The sequence below is a fragment of the Ascaphus truei genome, chromosome 12 (genome assembly GCF_040206685.1).
Source record: "Ascaphus truei isolate aAscTru1 chromosome 12, aAscTru1.hap1, whole genome shotgun sequence".
Classification (NCBI taxonomy): domain Eukaryota; kingdom Metazoa; phylum Chordata; class Amphibia; order Anura; family Ascaphidae; genus Ascaphus; species Ascaphus truei.
The window spans coordinates 8,668,940-8,684,002 of NC_134494.1; the positions used below are offsets into that span (position 1 = coordinate 8,668,940).

The 15,063-nt window shown below is 44.7% G+C and overlaps 1 protein-coding gene and 1 pseudogene across 4 annotated transcripts in view; both read right to left on the reverse strand.

Moving 5' to 3' along the window:
- LOC142463887 (tesmin-like) overlaps positions 1 to 15,063 on the reverse strand; it is a 365,821-nt gene that overhangs the window by 306,087 nt on the left and 44,671 nt on the right. For all 4 annotated transcript variants that reach the window (XM_075566708.1, XM_075566710.1, XM_075566707.1 and 1 more), the window contains exon 3: positions 8,349 to 8,463. In XM_075566708.1, coding sequence (XP_075422823.1) covers positions 8,349 to 8,463 — 115 coding nt within the window. The remainder of the gene's footprint in view (positions 1 to 8,348; positions 8,464 to 15,063) is intronic.
- Positions 8,492 to 14,376, reverse strand: LOC142463886 (docking protein 4 pseudogene; annotated as a pseudogene).

Consider the following 15,063-nt stretch of genomic DNA (forward strand, 5'->3'; position numbering starts at 1 on the left):
AGTGTCCACCGGACTTAAGAGAATGGGTCTTTGACTGTAAACCAAAGACTGATGTGGATGCTGCTAACATGGCGGATTAATTTGTCACCAGCCGGGCACTGATGCGCAAAAAAGGGGCTACCTCAGAAAAGCCCACACCGGCCAAGGGAGCCAAAAGCACTCCCCAGTGGAAGGCTAAACCTGCAGCAGATGGAAGTGCACCAAAACCTGCAGAGTTCAAACACGAGAGGACGTGCTATTAGTGCAATAAGACTGGTCACATCAAGCCATACTGTCTGAACTGTCCAAAGTCCGGGGGACCCCATCAGGGGCAATGCTCTCCAACTGCAAATCCAGTCACTAGTGTGCGAGGGGCACCCACAGAGGAGCGAAGTGAATTCGTCCAGCCGGACCAGCAAGGGATGCCGACGGAAGATCCTGCACCTGCAGCCTGTGACACAGCCGTGGAGATGGGGGGACATCAGATTATACCAGTTGGGGTGCAATCCAACGATGTCCAGCAAAAGCATTTGCACACAGTGACCATCGAAGATCGCCAAGCAGTGGGCCTGATCGACTCCAGTGCCACGGTTACCCTGGTCCAACCTGATATGGTCTAGCCAGAGGATCTGCTCCTGGGCACCGGGATGCAGGTGACCATGCCAGATGGAGGACTGTGGTCCAACCAGGTTGCCTGTGTATTCCTTGATTGGGGTGCCAGACGTGGCATGAGGGAGGTGGGGGTATTGCCCCTGTTAGATACTGAGGTGCACCTTGGTAATGACCTGGGACATGTTACTTGTGTTTTCACGGCGGAATTGGCTCCTGTTTATTAGGAGCCAGAGCAAAGGATTTGCACCTGAGGATTTCGCCGTCCCCCTGCATTTGGGACCAACAGTTCCAGGGGTCTCCCAGGAGTCGCGACAATGTACTGATTTACCTTCCCCTTTACCTAGTCCCCTTTCCCCGACTTAGAGACTAGGGGTGGGTGGCTAGAATTAGGGACACAGTTTAGGGAAGCGGTGAGGTCTGATCCCAGCTTGGAGGGCATGAGACTCCGGGCATCCGAGTCTGCCTTGGAGAGTGGGTCAGATCGGTTCTTATGGCACCGTGGGCTTTTATATAGAGAGCAGGGTTCTACAGCTCCAGATAGGGTTTGGACAGATAGAAGACAGTTAGTGGCACAAAGGGAGTAATGGCAGCAACTGTTACATGTAGCCCACTCCATAAAAGTAGTGGGGCATCAGGGGGTCACTCGGACGAGAGCCTGGCTGTTGCAGCGTTACTTCTGGCCGGGGTCATCGGGGACAGTGGCAGAGTTCTGCCGCTCCTGTGATATCTGCCAGTGAATAGGTAAGGCGGGTGATCATGTGAAGGCACCCCTGAACCCACTACCGGTAATCGGGGAACCTTTCCAGAGGGTAGCTATGGACATAGTGGGACCCCTCATGATCCCCAGTTGGTATGGCAAGCATTACATTCTCATGATGGTGGACTCTGCCTCAAGGTACTATGAGGCTGTAGCACTAGCTACAATAGATGCTAGGGCAGTAGCAAATGCATTGTTAGTTATATTCACTAGAGTAGATTTCCCTAATGAGATTCTAACTGAACAAGGGTCACAATTCATGTACGAATTGTTAGTGTCTCTGGGATGCGTGCAGGGTGAAGCACCAGAGCACGACCCCATACAATCCCCAGACAAACGGTCTATGTGAAAGGTTTATATGGGACCCTGAAGCAGATGCTGCAAGTTTTCACGGAGGCTGAAAGGAAACATTGGGAGATTCATTTGCAGCACTTGCTGTTTGCATACCGAGCGGTACCGCAATAATCTACCGGGTTCTCTCCCTTCGAGCTGCTATATGGTCGCAGGGTATGGAGACCTCTTGACTTATTCCGTGAGGGATGGGAAGGGGAGACTTCCAATACGGATGCTTCTGTGCTTCAGTATGTGGTAGATCTCAGATACCGATTAGAAATGCTTATGGGGTTGGCACAGGCTAATCTGAGGGAGGCTCAGACCAAGCAGAAGACTTGGTATGACCAGATTGCCTTTAGCAGTTCATCCCAGGACAGCAAGAACTTGTTCTGAAGCCCACTCGGCAGAACAAATTAATGGCTGCCAGGTCTGGACCGTACACGGTTATCAGAAAGAGAGGGTAAGCGCAGTCTCACAAAACATGTTGGGTGGTGTAACAGGGGATTTATCCCTGTTCAGGAAATGTGCCTCTAATCCAGCAGTGTGGTGGTTAACTGCTGGTAGTCAATGAACCAACACCACCTGGCTGATTAGGTTTGTTAAAAAAGCCTGCCTTTGAGACAGGAAGTGAGATTTCCTGAGTCTCACAAATTGTGGGACTGACGATAGGAACAGATGTCTTGAGCCTGCCAGAAGAAACTGCACGCTGCCTGCAAGACACAGGGGAAAGCACCTCTAAACCTGAATGCTGATATAGCCTGAGGAAAAGGCAGCAACCCAGGAACAGAGAAGACTTCCCCTCCAACTACAAGAAACAGATAAGAATTTCCTTTATAAGACTTTTTGTATATCTGCACATATCAAGATATATGTTTGGGGCTGGGAGACATGCTTAATCTAAAGGGAGTTGTGGACTGCATAGGTTTCACTAGAAATACTCCCAAGTGGAGCAGAAGCTTTGTTTGATCCCTTATTTGCATATGTTTGGATGATTTTCTTATGTTAAAGAAACAGGCGCAATAAAAGCCTTATTTAATTTCACCTTAAAAAAGTCTCCATTGCATACCTTTGCGCATGTCCTCTTACAGGTGGTAGTTAACAAAAAATATTAGACCGCACACAAACTAGGTGTAGTGTGAAATAGTCGGTGCAAAACGGGAACAGGGAGGACCCTATTTCCTCCCAAAATAATCAATAAACCACAAATATTCCCAGCACTCAAACGAAAAGAGCAAAAAGTGAATGGATCCGTCAAAAAAGCATTTAATGGTACACGAATGATGCACAAACTGGTTGCAGACCAAAAGAAAGCAATATGTGCTGGGGCAGGGACAAGGACAGGGAAGGGGAAAAGGGAGAAGGGAGGGGGAAAAAAGGGCAAGGGGGGCAACGTCACGTTTCGGGGTATGAGGACCCCTTCTACAGCCCAGTTCCCAGGTAGACCGTAGTCACCTGGTACTTCCCTATACCCTGCAACAATGTCCCTGGGAGACACAGTGACAAACTATCACTGAATATCCCAACAGAATGAAGATAGGCTGTGAGGCACAAGAATCAGAACAACTAACCCTAAGCAAGTAATGTAAATGACAGGGGAACTGGATGGTCAGGGTCTGAACCTCAAAAAAATATACCAACACTATACAGGAGTGTTAGCTGGCAAAGCAGGGTGCTAAAGGGATAATGACCCACTGTGGGGAACTTAGAGTCCAGTTAGTGCAGGAAATGTCCAAATGCAAAAACGGGTCGTGGCAGCACACTCCTCCTAGTGCAAGCAGCCCAGCCCAATGTTGAGTGGTAGTGTTTTGTACACTGCATGTTGATGTTTTGCCCAAGCTGATTTTATTAGCTGCTTTGTTGAAGAGACTGAGTGGGTGAATACGCAAGGAGTCATACTTTTCATTAGTTGTTTCACTCAACGATAAGGACACTTGCAGTCTCCAGTCGCAGTCTTGTGACATCACCCGGAGGCGCCGGAACAGCTGGACTGGTTTTCGGTTCCTGAGGTGGGTGTTCACAAGACAAAGGCGGCTGCTTGTCAGTATTGATCCAGAGTTGGTGCGATTGGATCCTCCACGTGTTCATAACGCTTTTACAACTTTTCCCTGTCACCACTTTCAAGAGACCCATTGGAGGTTTGCTACATCTTGCCTTTGGACTATTTATGGTTGGAGTTCCTTTTATTTATTTTCTGGACACTTAGTTCACATAGTTTTTCTATGTTCACTTAGTATTAATAGGCGCCGAATTTTCTCTTTTTTATATGTCATTGGTTAGATTTGTATCAATCTTTTTTTCAGGCTGCCTATCTTTCACATTTGAAAGTATTCCTTTTGTAAGCATTAGCGCTGTTAAGCACATTTTTCTTTTTTGCAAGATGATTATCCCATGCCCTGCATGGATGAGCTCTTAGAAGAGCTCGCCGGGGCAAAGTATCTGACTACCATGGATTTGTCCAAAGGTTATTGGCAAATCCCTCTGACCCAGCAGGCTAAGGAGACGTCAGCATTCATTACTCAAAGTGGTCTCTATGAATTTTTGGTGATGCCATTTGGGATGAAGAATGCCCAGGCTACCTTCCAATGCCTGGTCAATAGGTTGCTGGAAGGGATGCAAAGTTTTACAAAAGCATACCTAGATGACATTGCTGTGTTCAGTAACTCGTGGGACTCACATTTAGTGTATGCAGCTGCGGTGCTGAAAAGGATCAGGGATGCAGGGCTGACACTGAAGCCTGCAAAGTGTCCAGTGGGTATGGCAGAAGTGTTGTACTTAGGGCACAGAGTGGGTGGAGGGCACCTTACGCCAGAACCAGCTAAGGTGGAAGCTATCACTATAGCAGTGCAGTGGCCGGTACCTAGGACCAAATAGCAGGTAATGGCTTTTATAGGCCCTGCAGGCTACTATAGGAAGTTTGTCCCTCAGTATAGTGCCATTGCAAAACCCCTGACAGACTTGACAAAGAAGCGACTCCCAATTCTGGTACCCTGGTCACCTGCCTGCAAAAAGGCTTTCCAGGCATTGAAGATAGCACTGGCTAGTGCTCCTATTCTGGCTGCACCAGATTACTCTAAGATTTTTCTTGCACAGACCGATACCTCTGACTATGGTATCGGTGCTGTACTCAGTCAGGTGGGCGAGGAGGGATGTGAGCATCCTGTGGTCTATTTGAGCAGAAAACTGCTACCCAGGGCAGTGGTTTATGCCACTATTGAAAAGGAATGCCTGGCCATTGTTTGGGCTCTGAAGAAATTGCAGCCCTATTTGTATAGCAGGACATTTACTGCAATCACGGACCACAACCCATTAAGTTGGCTACAAAGGGTGTCGGGGGAGAATGGCAAGTTGCTGCGCTGGAGTTTGATTTTACTATTCAGCACGAGAAAGGCAGCGAGCATTGAAATGCTGATGGACTCTCCCGACAGAACATTCTCTGCGAGCCAAAGTCCTCATGAAGTGCCAGGCTGGAAGAGCCAACGGACGTGGTGACTGCCACCGAGCCTTCATCTTGAGGGCGGAGGTGTGATGGTAAGGGGGTAACCAGGCCATAAATAAAGGTATTATGCCTGGCTGGTTACGTCTCATCCACATTTGGGGTTTTGGAGCTCTTGAACCTGTCTGGTGTACATGCAATATATGTGATTGTGCAACAATAAAGAATTTATGTGTGTTTTATCTTTCATAGGGTGCTAGCAAGCAGAGATTAATATGCTATGAGTTTCAAGGGGGGTTTTACTAAGAAAGTTTTGTCAGAATGTCTAGGTAGCCGGGTTCCAGAGTTGCGGGATACCTCAAAATTGTACCCGGGAATCAGGATGGATTCTCTGATACATTGAGACGCATTACTCGGTAAAATCTCCCCTTGAAAACGCTTGTGCGACTCACCGCTAGGACTCCCTGCTTCAGCACAGACCAGAAAGGTAAGAGGGGTATAAGGTATCCCCAGAACGGTACCGGGGTTTCCCTATTAACAAAGGTTCCCCCAGTTCAATGCCCGGTTCCCCAAAACCAGTATAGAGGTTCTGCGGGTTACTCCAACCGTATATGAGGTTGCAAGGGTGTTTATGAAACCTAAGTCCTATTTTCATTAAAGGAATGAGCTCTGACAATGAACCTAAGTGTTTTTTAGTTCTAAGTTTGGTTTTTCATAAGGGAGTGAGCTACAGTACAGCCCTGGGAATGAGCCTAAGCATCTTTTCATTCTACTTTGGGACTTACAGTAGAAGAAATATGGGGAAAAATATTTTTGTTTCATAAATGTTTAATAGCCCATAGGCTATGAGGTTTTAAAGTCTAACTCAGGTTTGCGGTGTGTGAGGGATATGACTAGTGCGAATAAAAGTATAGAGTCCCATTCTACCCCTCATAACCAAAAGACTTAGACAGGATAAAAGTGTAAGTATATTTTATTAAACAGGTATGTTTAAAATGTATTATGCTTATGCACTGTAAAATATGAGCTGGGACTTCAAAATCCGGGAAGCCGAGAGACCATGTGGCTACTAAGTTTGGTGCCAGTGAGTCTGCTTGGATCCCGGACATGAAAGCCTCAGAGATTGCCAAGGTGTTAAAACCATTTGGGCACCAGAGTTATGCTCACGAACCCACGTCCTAGGATGAATAGCGGTCTCGGACCATCATTTGCCCCAAGCCAGACTGTGAGGAGCCTAACTTAGAGGGTGGCTTCTGACTGAAAAGTTACAGAGGTGCCAAGTTAGAGCATGCCCTTGTCAGAATCCGAATCCGAATCCATGCTTGCCCGGCTTAGATAGACTGGCAATGCTCTGATTGGCTTGTAGGATTTTTCCCAGGTTCGGATTGGCTGTAGTGATTCATGAATGAAGTTGAAATACTATAAAAAAGCCAGAAGCCAATCTGGACAGGAGATTCTCTGAGATTTTGAGCGCCAAGACAGCAGCGGCAAATTCAAAATCAACAAAAGATGCTCTTGGAGAATTTGACGCGAGCCGACTTCAGAAATTTCAAGGCAAGACATTTTCTAAGTCCCACATTTCGGGGCCAAGTTCTGAGAAGAGAACGTAGCGGTCGCGGCTGGAAGTAAAAGCTGAAAAGAGTACCAGGACATTTGATACTATCTCCTAGTTAAGGGATTTTGGCATCTCTGGAAGAGATACAGCAGTGGCGTCAGGAACTTCATGCCGATTTGAGTTCCAGGACTTTTCGGGTTAAGTCCCGGTCAACCTAAAGACTTTGTTTTATGGACTGTTTCACCTAGGAAAGGCTAGTTTTGCAGCCTAGACCCCCCAGTACGTGTGTTTTCTCTTGTATTTTGTAATCCACTGTGTGTACGTCTGTTTCAATTTAATAAATTACAATTTGGTTTACTATTTGGTTTTGCTCAATGATTTGATCCCGGTATAAAGGTGTAAATGCCTGGTCTCCCGTGACATGATGTAAATGACTTCCTTTCAAAGGTTCAATCACCCCTAAAGGGAAATGTTCAATTTATTGAGTTTTGGAAATACGGGGCCTCATGCAGAGAGCATCGTTATTTCAAAACTCGCCATTTTTTGTTCAATTTCCCTCAGAAAACGGCATAAAATGGCGAGTTGCGAAAAACGCGCCATTTTTTTATTTCTATGTTTAAAACTCGCCTCGCGGCTGGCGAGAACCTCAATCGCGCCATTTTTAAAACTCTCCGAATGCAGAGAGGTGCGAACGGCAAGTAGCGGCTGTACGCGCCAAAAAAAGGCGCGATTCTCGCATTTTTGCCGCGCCACGAAAATATGGCAAGATGGCGCTCGCCGCCTATAGTAAAGGGGAAAAAAAAGGCGCGAATTTGTTTTTACACGTTTCTGAAGCGCGCATCTCGCCAATTTAAACTCGCCACACGCATCCATGTTAAACATAGCAGAATTCGCACTTTTCTGCATATGGAGAATAAAACTCTCCAAAAAAGCTACTTTTTATGAAATTCGCCATTTTTAAAATTCTATGCTCTCTGCATGAGGCCCACGGTATGTTATTTAAATACATAATTATTTAGATAATGTTTTTCTGATTGTTGAGTTGTTTGGCTAATGCATGAGTTCATTTACAAAAAAGGCAACAGTGAGAAAGGAAGAAGAGTGACATTCTTCATGGAAGAATGACTTCTAATAAATCTTATAATTTAAACATTGGGTAAAGATTTAAAAACCCTCCAAAGCATATGGTTAAGATGAAAATATTGTAAAAGTTTGCAAATTATTTCAAACAACTTAAAACAACTTATTTTTGTCATTGCAAATTGTCATTGCAAATGCCTGTTTGTCGCCTTTTTATTGGAAAAAAATCATCTATACTTAACCCATTAAACATATCACTACCATTAGTACACTTTGGTTCCAGGTGGGAGCGCACCTTTAATAGATCAAATAAAAAAGTACAAATGTATATATCTCCTAAATAGAAGCAGAAATGTAAGATATCATGAACAGCTTGTACTACATATTTGTAGTAAAATGTAAAACTGCACATACAAAAATTAAAAACTATGTGGAGAATACAATTTCTTTATGAATGGTTTAAATCTGTACAAAATGTAATTAATACATTAACAATTGCTGGGTATTTCATCCTATAAGGAAATCTGGTGTATGCAACAAGTTTTTTTATGTGGCTTTATTTTCAGAAATATACAATAAAGATTGTAAAATGCACTTACCATCTGTAAAATCAGGCACATCTGGAGATTGAGGTAATCCAGCAAGCATTCCGTTCCAATTGTCATATTGAACATTATTAATACCTTTACATGGTGATAATAATGGCTTTAACACCTTTGGAAGGAAACAACAAACGAGGTACTGTATGTTTTAAGATTTAATTGTTGGTTGCATTTTGTTATCTACACTGGTTTCCCAGATTTATTCCAAAAAGTACAGTACAATACTTGTAAATTTAAAAATGTTAGCTTTTTTCCTTTAAATTATTTATTAAAATTTATTTTCAGAAAGATAAAGGGGCTTATGTACCAAGATCACATTTAAAATGTTTACAGTATGTGCGTCCACATTGTAGTGCTATAAAAAACTGAAGAGGGTACAAAAATCAAAGGAGGGGTGGGGACATGAATTGGGGGAGGGTACAGTCAATATAATCATATTACAATGCAATACTATGCATCCATATACATCAATAATAATAACATATTCTTCCAAACAACTTGGAGCCAACTTTCCAGCGGCAGACCTTCCGAAACCCTTATCTCGGAAAAACAAGAGAAGTCAAACAGGGTACAAGGAACAAATACCGGAACATTTACAGTAATATTGTGTGGCTGTTTATGCTCGGGATGCTAGAGAATATGGGCCAAGGTTGCCACACCCTTTGGAACTCTAGACAAGAATCATTCATGAGGCCTGACAACTTTCCCATGCGGCATATGAACCACACTTTATTTTTAATCTTAGAGATAGAGGGAACTCCATTCTGCTTCCAGACAGCCGCTAGTTCGCATTTGGCTGCTGTGGTAATACAGGTGATACGTTTGTTCTCTTGCCTGGATAAGTTTTGTATGGGACTGTTCAGTAGAAACAGCCAAGGATCCAATTCCACGTCTAGATTAAGGATTATTTGGATCCAGGCTCTGATTTTTCTCCATAGAGAGGCTACCACCGGGCATGCCCACCTCAGACATAGATCTTAAAACTGAGTGAGGGAACTGACCAGACCTAATTTTATATAAAACACCCTAAGTTTCTAATAGTGGAATAACTCATTATTAGCTAGACCTTTTTCATTTTGAAAGAATGCAAACGGGTTTGATTTTAGCATCAGTCCCAAGTCCTTTAATCTCAGCACCCCAGCTTCTATCCAATTTATAAAGCTTTTCCTCGATAACCTCTGTGTGAACCCCAGATTATCAAACCGTAGGGACATTAGAGAATGCTAACATATCAAAGAGTATCTTAGTCTCAAAGTGGCCCACATTTTTAATGAGTGGGCTATCGTTGGTAGGGCCGTTATGTTTAGAGTTTGATTACCCTGTGGCAGCAACATCAATTTATCAAGCCCTATTGGAAGGAACAAGGATGATTCCAGGTCCCAAATTTGGGCGAGTAGTTAGTGGTTTAAACACACTAAGGAAAACGTTGTCATCAAAAAGGGCTATCTTGTGTACCTGATTTTTCACTTAGATTCCAGAGATATCCGGATTGAATGTATTTATGTCTTTATTTATATAGCGCCATTAATGTACATAGAGCTCCGTCCATGTAACGGGCATGCAGACAGTGCACTGCTGTAGAGTGGAACTAAAAAATCTGACGGAGGCTGGATCAGCAATTAAAAAGATGCAAGGCTTTATTGAAGATGAAGCATCACAGTCTCTGCATAGCGCTGGAAGAGGTAACTCTGATGCGTTTCGGGCTCCCTGCCCTTTGTCAAAGAAAGCACATAGTGCTCCACAGTAGTAATACACGTGACAATAACAAATAACTACAAATAACAGATCATGGGAATAAGTGCTTCAGACATAAAAGTAACATTGTGGAAGAGGAGTCCCTGCTTCCGAAGAGCTTACAATCTAATTGGTGGGGAGAACGTGCAAAGACAGTAGGAGGGCATTCAGGTAAGTGCGTCTGCAGGAGAGGCCAAGCTTCATGTATCAGGTGTATAGTATTAGCCACGGTGCTACTCATATGCTTCTTTAAGCAAGTGTGTCTGAAGGTGGGTCTTAAAGGTGGATAGAGAGGGTGCTAGTCGGGTATTGAGGAGAAGGGCATTCCAGAGATCTGGGGCAGTCAGTGAGAAAGTTTTAAGGCAGGAGAGGGCTTTAGATACAAAGGGGGTAGAGAGAAGATATCCTTGAGCAGAACGCAAGAGTCAGGATGGTGCATAGCGAGAAATTAGGGCCGAGATGTAAGGAGGAGCAGAAGCGTATAAAGCTTTAAAAGTGAGGAGGAGAATTTAGTGCGAGATGCGGGAATTGATAGGAAGCCAGGAGAGTGATTTCAGCAGGGAAGACGCTGAGACAGATTTAGGAAAGAGTAGAGTGATTCTGGCAGCAGCGTTAAGGATAGATTGTAGGGGAGACAGGTGAGAGGCAGGAAGTTCGGACAGCAGGAGGTTACAGTAATCGAGATGGGATAGAATGATGGCCTGAGTCAAAGTTTTAGTAGTTGAGTAACAGAGGAAAGGGCGTATCTTTGTAATATTGCGGAGGAAAAAGCAACAGGTTTCAGATACATATTGAATGTGAGGGGAGAATGTGAGAGGAGTCGAGTGTGACCCCTAGGCAGCGTGCTTGGGCTACTGGGTGAATGATGGTGGTACTTCCAACAGTAATTTGGAAGGACATAGTAGGGCCAGGTTTGGGAGGAAGTATAAGGAGTTCTGTTTTTGCCATGTTAAGTTTAAGTCGGTGGATGGCCATCCAGGATGATATCCTAGAAAGACATTCAGAAACTTTGGTCTGTACAGCAGGTGTAAGGTCAGGGGTTGAAAGGTAAATTTGTGTGTCGTCAGCATAGAGGTGATATTTAAACCCAAGAGATGTGATTAAGTCACCTAGAGAAAGTGTGTACAGAGAAAAGAGAAGAGGTCCCAGAAGAGAGCTTTGGGGTACCCCCATAAAGATCTATAGAGGAGGTGTTTGCAAAAGAGAAACTGAAAGCATGATGGGAGAGGTAGGAGGAGATCCAGGATAGAGCTTTGTTACAAATATCAAGAGAATGGAGAATGTGAAGGAGAAGTGTCTCCACGGTGTCAAATGCTGCAGAGAGGTCGAGTAATATAAGCAGAGTGTAATGACCTCTGTATTTGGCAGCATGTGGGTCATTAGTTATTTGAGTGAGGGCTGTTTCATTGGAGTGAGCAGTGCGGAAGCCAGATTGTAGAGGGCCTAGGAGAGAATAGGTGCTGAGAAAATGAAGCTAACGAGAGTATACAAGACGTTCAAGGAGTTTGGAGGCACAAGGCAGGAGGGGGACAGGTCGATGGTTAGAAAGACAGGTAGAGTCAAACTTGTTGTTTTTGAGAAATGGTATAACTGTTGCATGTTTGAAGAAGGAGGGAAAGGTACCAGAGTAGAGGGAAGAGTTAAAAATCTCTGTCTATTTATGGATTATACAATTTAAAGGATGGGAGTCTCACAACACCTAGTGGCGCTCTCAATGCAAGCCAAGAAACTGAAAAATATCAATAATGAAATCCTGAACCGCAAACAGCCATCAGCGTGACCAATGAAGATAATGCATCCTATGTAGCCAAAGAAAACAACAGTGCTACAGTCCTCCCAATAGCCTCTGGCGTGAGGAAAGTCTTGTATGGGTGGAACCGGATAAATGAGGATAACTCACTGTTAGGCGATGGAACGCTGGCGGCATCGGCATGCTCCTACCGAAATGAATGACGGACAATCCAAGGAGGGTGTTGGGTGTCAATAAAGCCTTTGCACTTGTAGTGACTCCTGGTCTGACTCCTTTCCGTGTGGAAGTTGCACCGCCTCATCTCCTTTGATTATTTATGGATTATAGCCTACCAAAGCTAATACATATTGATCAAGTGGGCTTTGTCTCGGGCAGACAGGCCTCGGACAATACCCGCAAGATCATAAACATTATAGACCACGTGCACCTTTCCCGTACAAAAGCGATACTATTAAGCTTAGATGCTGAAATAGCATTTGATAGAATAAAATGATTATTTCTGGATCAGACCATGTTAAAATTTGGATTTAAGGGCCCATTCCTTGAGGGCGTCAGAGCCCTTTATCAAAATCCCACACCGTACGTCAAGATTCCAGGGGGAAATTCGGACCCAATTATTATCACAAATGGCACTAGACAGGGATGCCCCTTGTCGACAATCCTCTTTACAATATCAATTGAACCATTAGCAGCCACAATCAAAGATAATGTCAGTGTCCAGGGATTCCTCATTGACGGAATAAATTATGAGATCCCATTATTTGCAGACGTCCCTCCCGAATCTTGAGCTCCTATTAGTTCAATTTTGCAATGTCTCAATAATGATACATTCGAGGCCCTACATTTAACACTCCCAGCTCCGGAACTAAAATGGCTACAATCAAATTTTAACTATAAATGGAACTCTACCCACATTAAATACCTGGGAATGAAAATAGCGAGCTCATATGAATCCCTGTATCAAAGCAACTACCCTCACCTTTTTGATAAAATTAAAAAGGATCTCCGGACATAGAATAAATTCCAAAAATCTTGGATGGGAAGAATAATGTCCGCTAAAATTAACATCCTACCAAAATTACTATACTACTTCCAAACGCTTCCAAAAATTATACTCCCGTCTGAGCTGAAAAACATACCAAGCCGAGTACTCCAATTCATATGGAGAGACAAGCAACCGAGAGTTGCTAGATCAGTAATGCTAGACTCAAAAACAAGGGGAGGACTTGGTGTCCCAGATATTATTCAATATTACCAAGCATCTCAATTTTAAACAAGTAGTGATTTGGAAAAATGATCCAACAACCTGCTGCTGGCTAGCAATTGAATCATTCTATGCAAAAACACTATTCCTCGCAATGGCTCTGTGGTCCCAAGGGTCCAGCGAGATACAAGTAGGAAAGTTTGACCTAGGATCAATGAGGTGCACGTGGAACATTTGGTCCAAAAATAAAGTCAAATATGCATTACAGACTTTCCCATCCCTGTTAACTCCGAGCTTCAACAACCCAGATTTCCCTTCCGGATGCTCCCAAGGGCAATTTACCCAATTTCTAAATTTAGACAATAAATTAACAGCGGATTTGGTGGAAAAGGGAAGGGTTCTGTCCTATCAGGATATCCAAAAAATATATAAATCACAAGAGTTTCACCTCTTCAAATACCTCCATATCAGACATTTTCTCTCGTCAATTTCTAGAAAACTTTGCAGAGCATTGTGTAATGATTTTGCTTCTAGGGACCTGCAGAAAGTTTTTTTTTAAACAGGTCTCTCTGTGCTAGAGACCTGAGTAGCTTTGCTTAGCACTGTCTCACCCATTAAGACATGTAGTGTATCAACACCTTCCTGCTCATCAAGCTCCTCCGCTAAATTGTGACACTGGTGCCGAGATAGAATAAGTTCACTGAGAGGCAGATGTAGGCAATTTCCTTTCACACACTGAGGACTTTTGATCACACATCTGCCTGGTGATGGGGTCTGAATCTCTGTCGCTATGTGATCGGCTGTTGCTGGAAGACTTTGCATTGGTCTGGGCACTGGTAATATGGTGTCAGTAAGCACTGCGGGGCAGCATTGTGGTGTTGGACAGGTGTTCGAGATGTTCTATGCATCCTTGTTTAGATGCCGGGAATTTTTCTCCATCTCCATCAGGAGGCTCGTGTGCTGCTCATCCAGAGTTAGAATGGCTCTGTGCACTCGTTCATAGATCTGCTGCCCCACCAGCATCTTGAAGGTGTACAGTTCCTCGCTGATCCCACACACACGCTCTGCTTCAAAAGTGAAGTGTGAGGAGTCGCTACTGTAGCGGCGCAGGGCACAGAGAGCTTGTTGTGGGGGTTGTGCGGATCCCAGAGGTAGAAGTTTGTCTGGGTCATTTGTATCTGTGGCTATTCTGAACACATGGCACATAAAGCTTGGCCCCCTGCAGATGCACTTACCAGAACTCCCTCCTACTGTCTCTGTACGTTCTCCCTACCTACTGCTGCGGCACAGTTTATTCGAGCATTTGCCCGTTCTGTGCCGCAGCAGTAGCCTGGCGCGCGCCCGAGAGTGACGGGCGCGCGCCGAAGCAGCGGAAGAGCGCCCTCCGATCGGGGCACTCTCCCTACCGCTGCCGGGTCCGCCGGGTCCCCCGGAACCCCCTGCCGCTGTCCCGCGATCGCGGGACACCAGGGCTCCCTCGGGGAGCCCCTGGACGCGCGTGCAGGGGGCGCACGCTCCCGAAGACGCGTGACCGCGCGTCTATGACGCGCGGCACGCCGAGGGGCGGCCTCTAGCAAGCCGGGAAATCTCCCGGCTTGCGGATCTGGCCGCAGTGTAATAAACTGTGTCGCCAGTGTACCAATTAGACTGTAAGCTCCTCGGAGCAGGGACTCCTCTTCCTTAATGTCTAAAGCACTTATTCCCATGATCTGTTATTTATATTATCTGTTATTTATTGGATTACCACATGTATTACTGCTGTGAAGCGCTATGTACATTAATGGCGCTATATAAATAAAGACATACAATACAATACAATACAATCTTGCACTCTCCATACATGTTCAGGTGAGAAGAGGGCAACAGAAAGACACTGAAGCGCTCTGTCTGTTCATTCTGCAATCCAGGTGTGAGCAGATCCGGCTCTCCTAGGTTGTAGTCTGTGACTCTGGCTCCTGAACACTCCATAGATAGGAGGACCATGTACCACTGAGTGTGTATGAGATAGAATATGTATGAGAGTG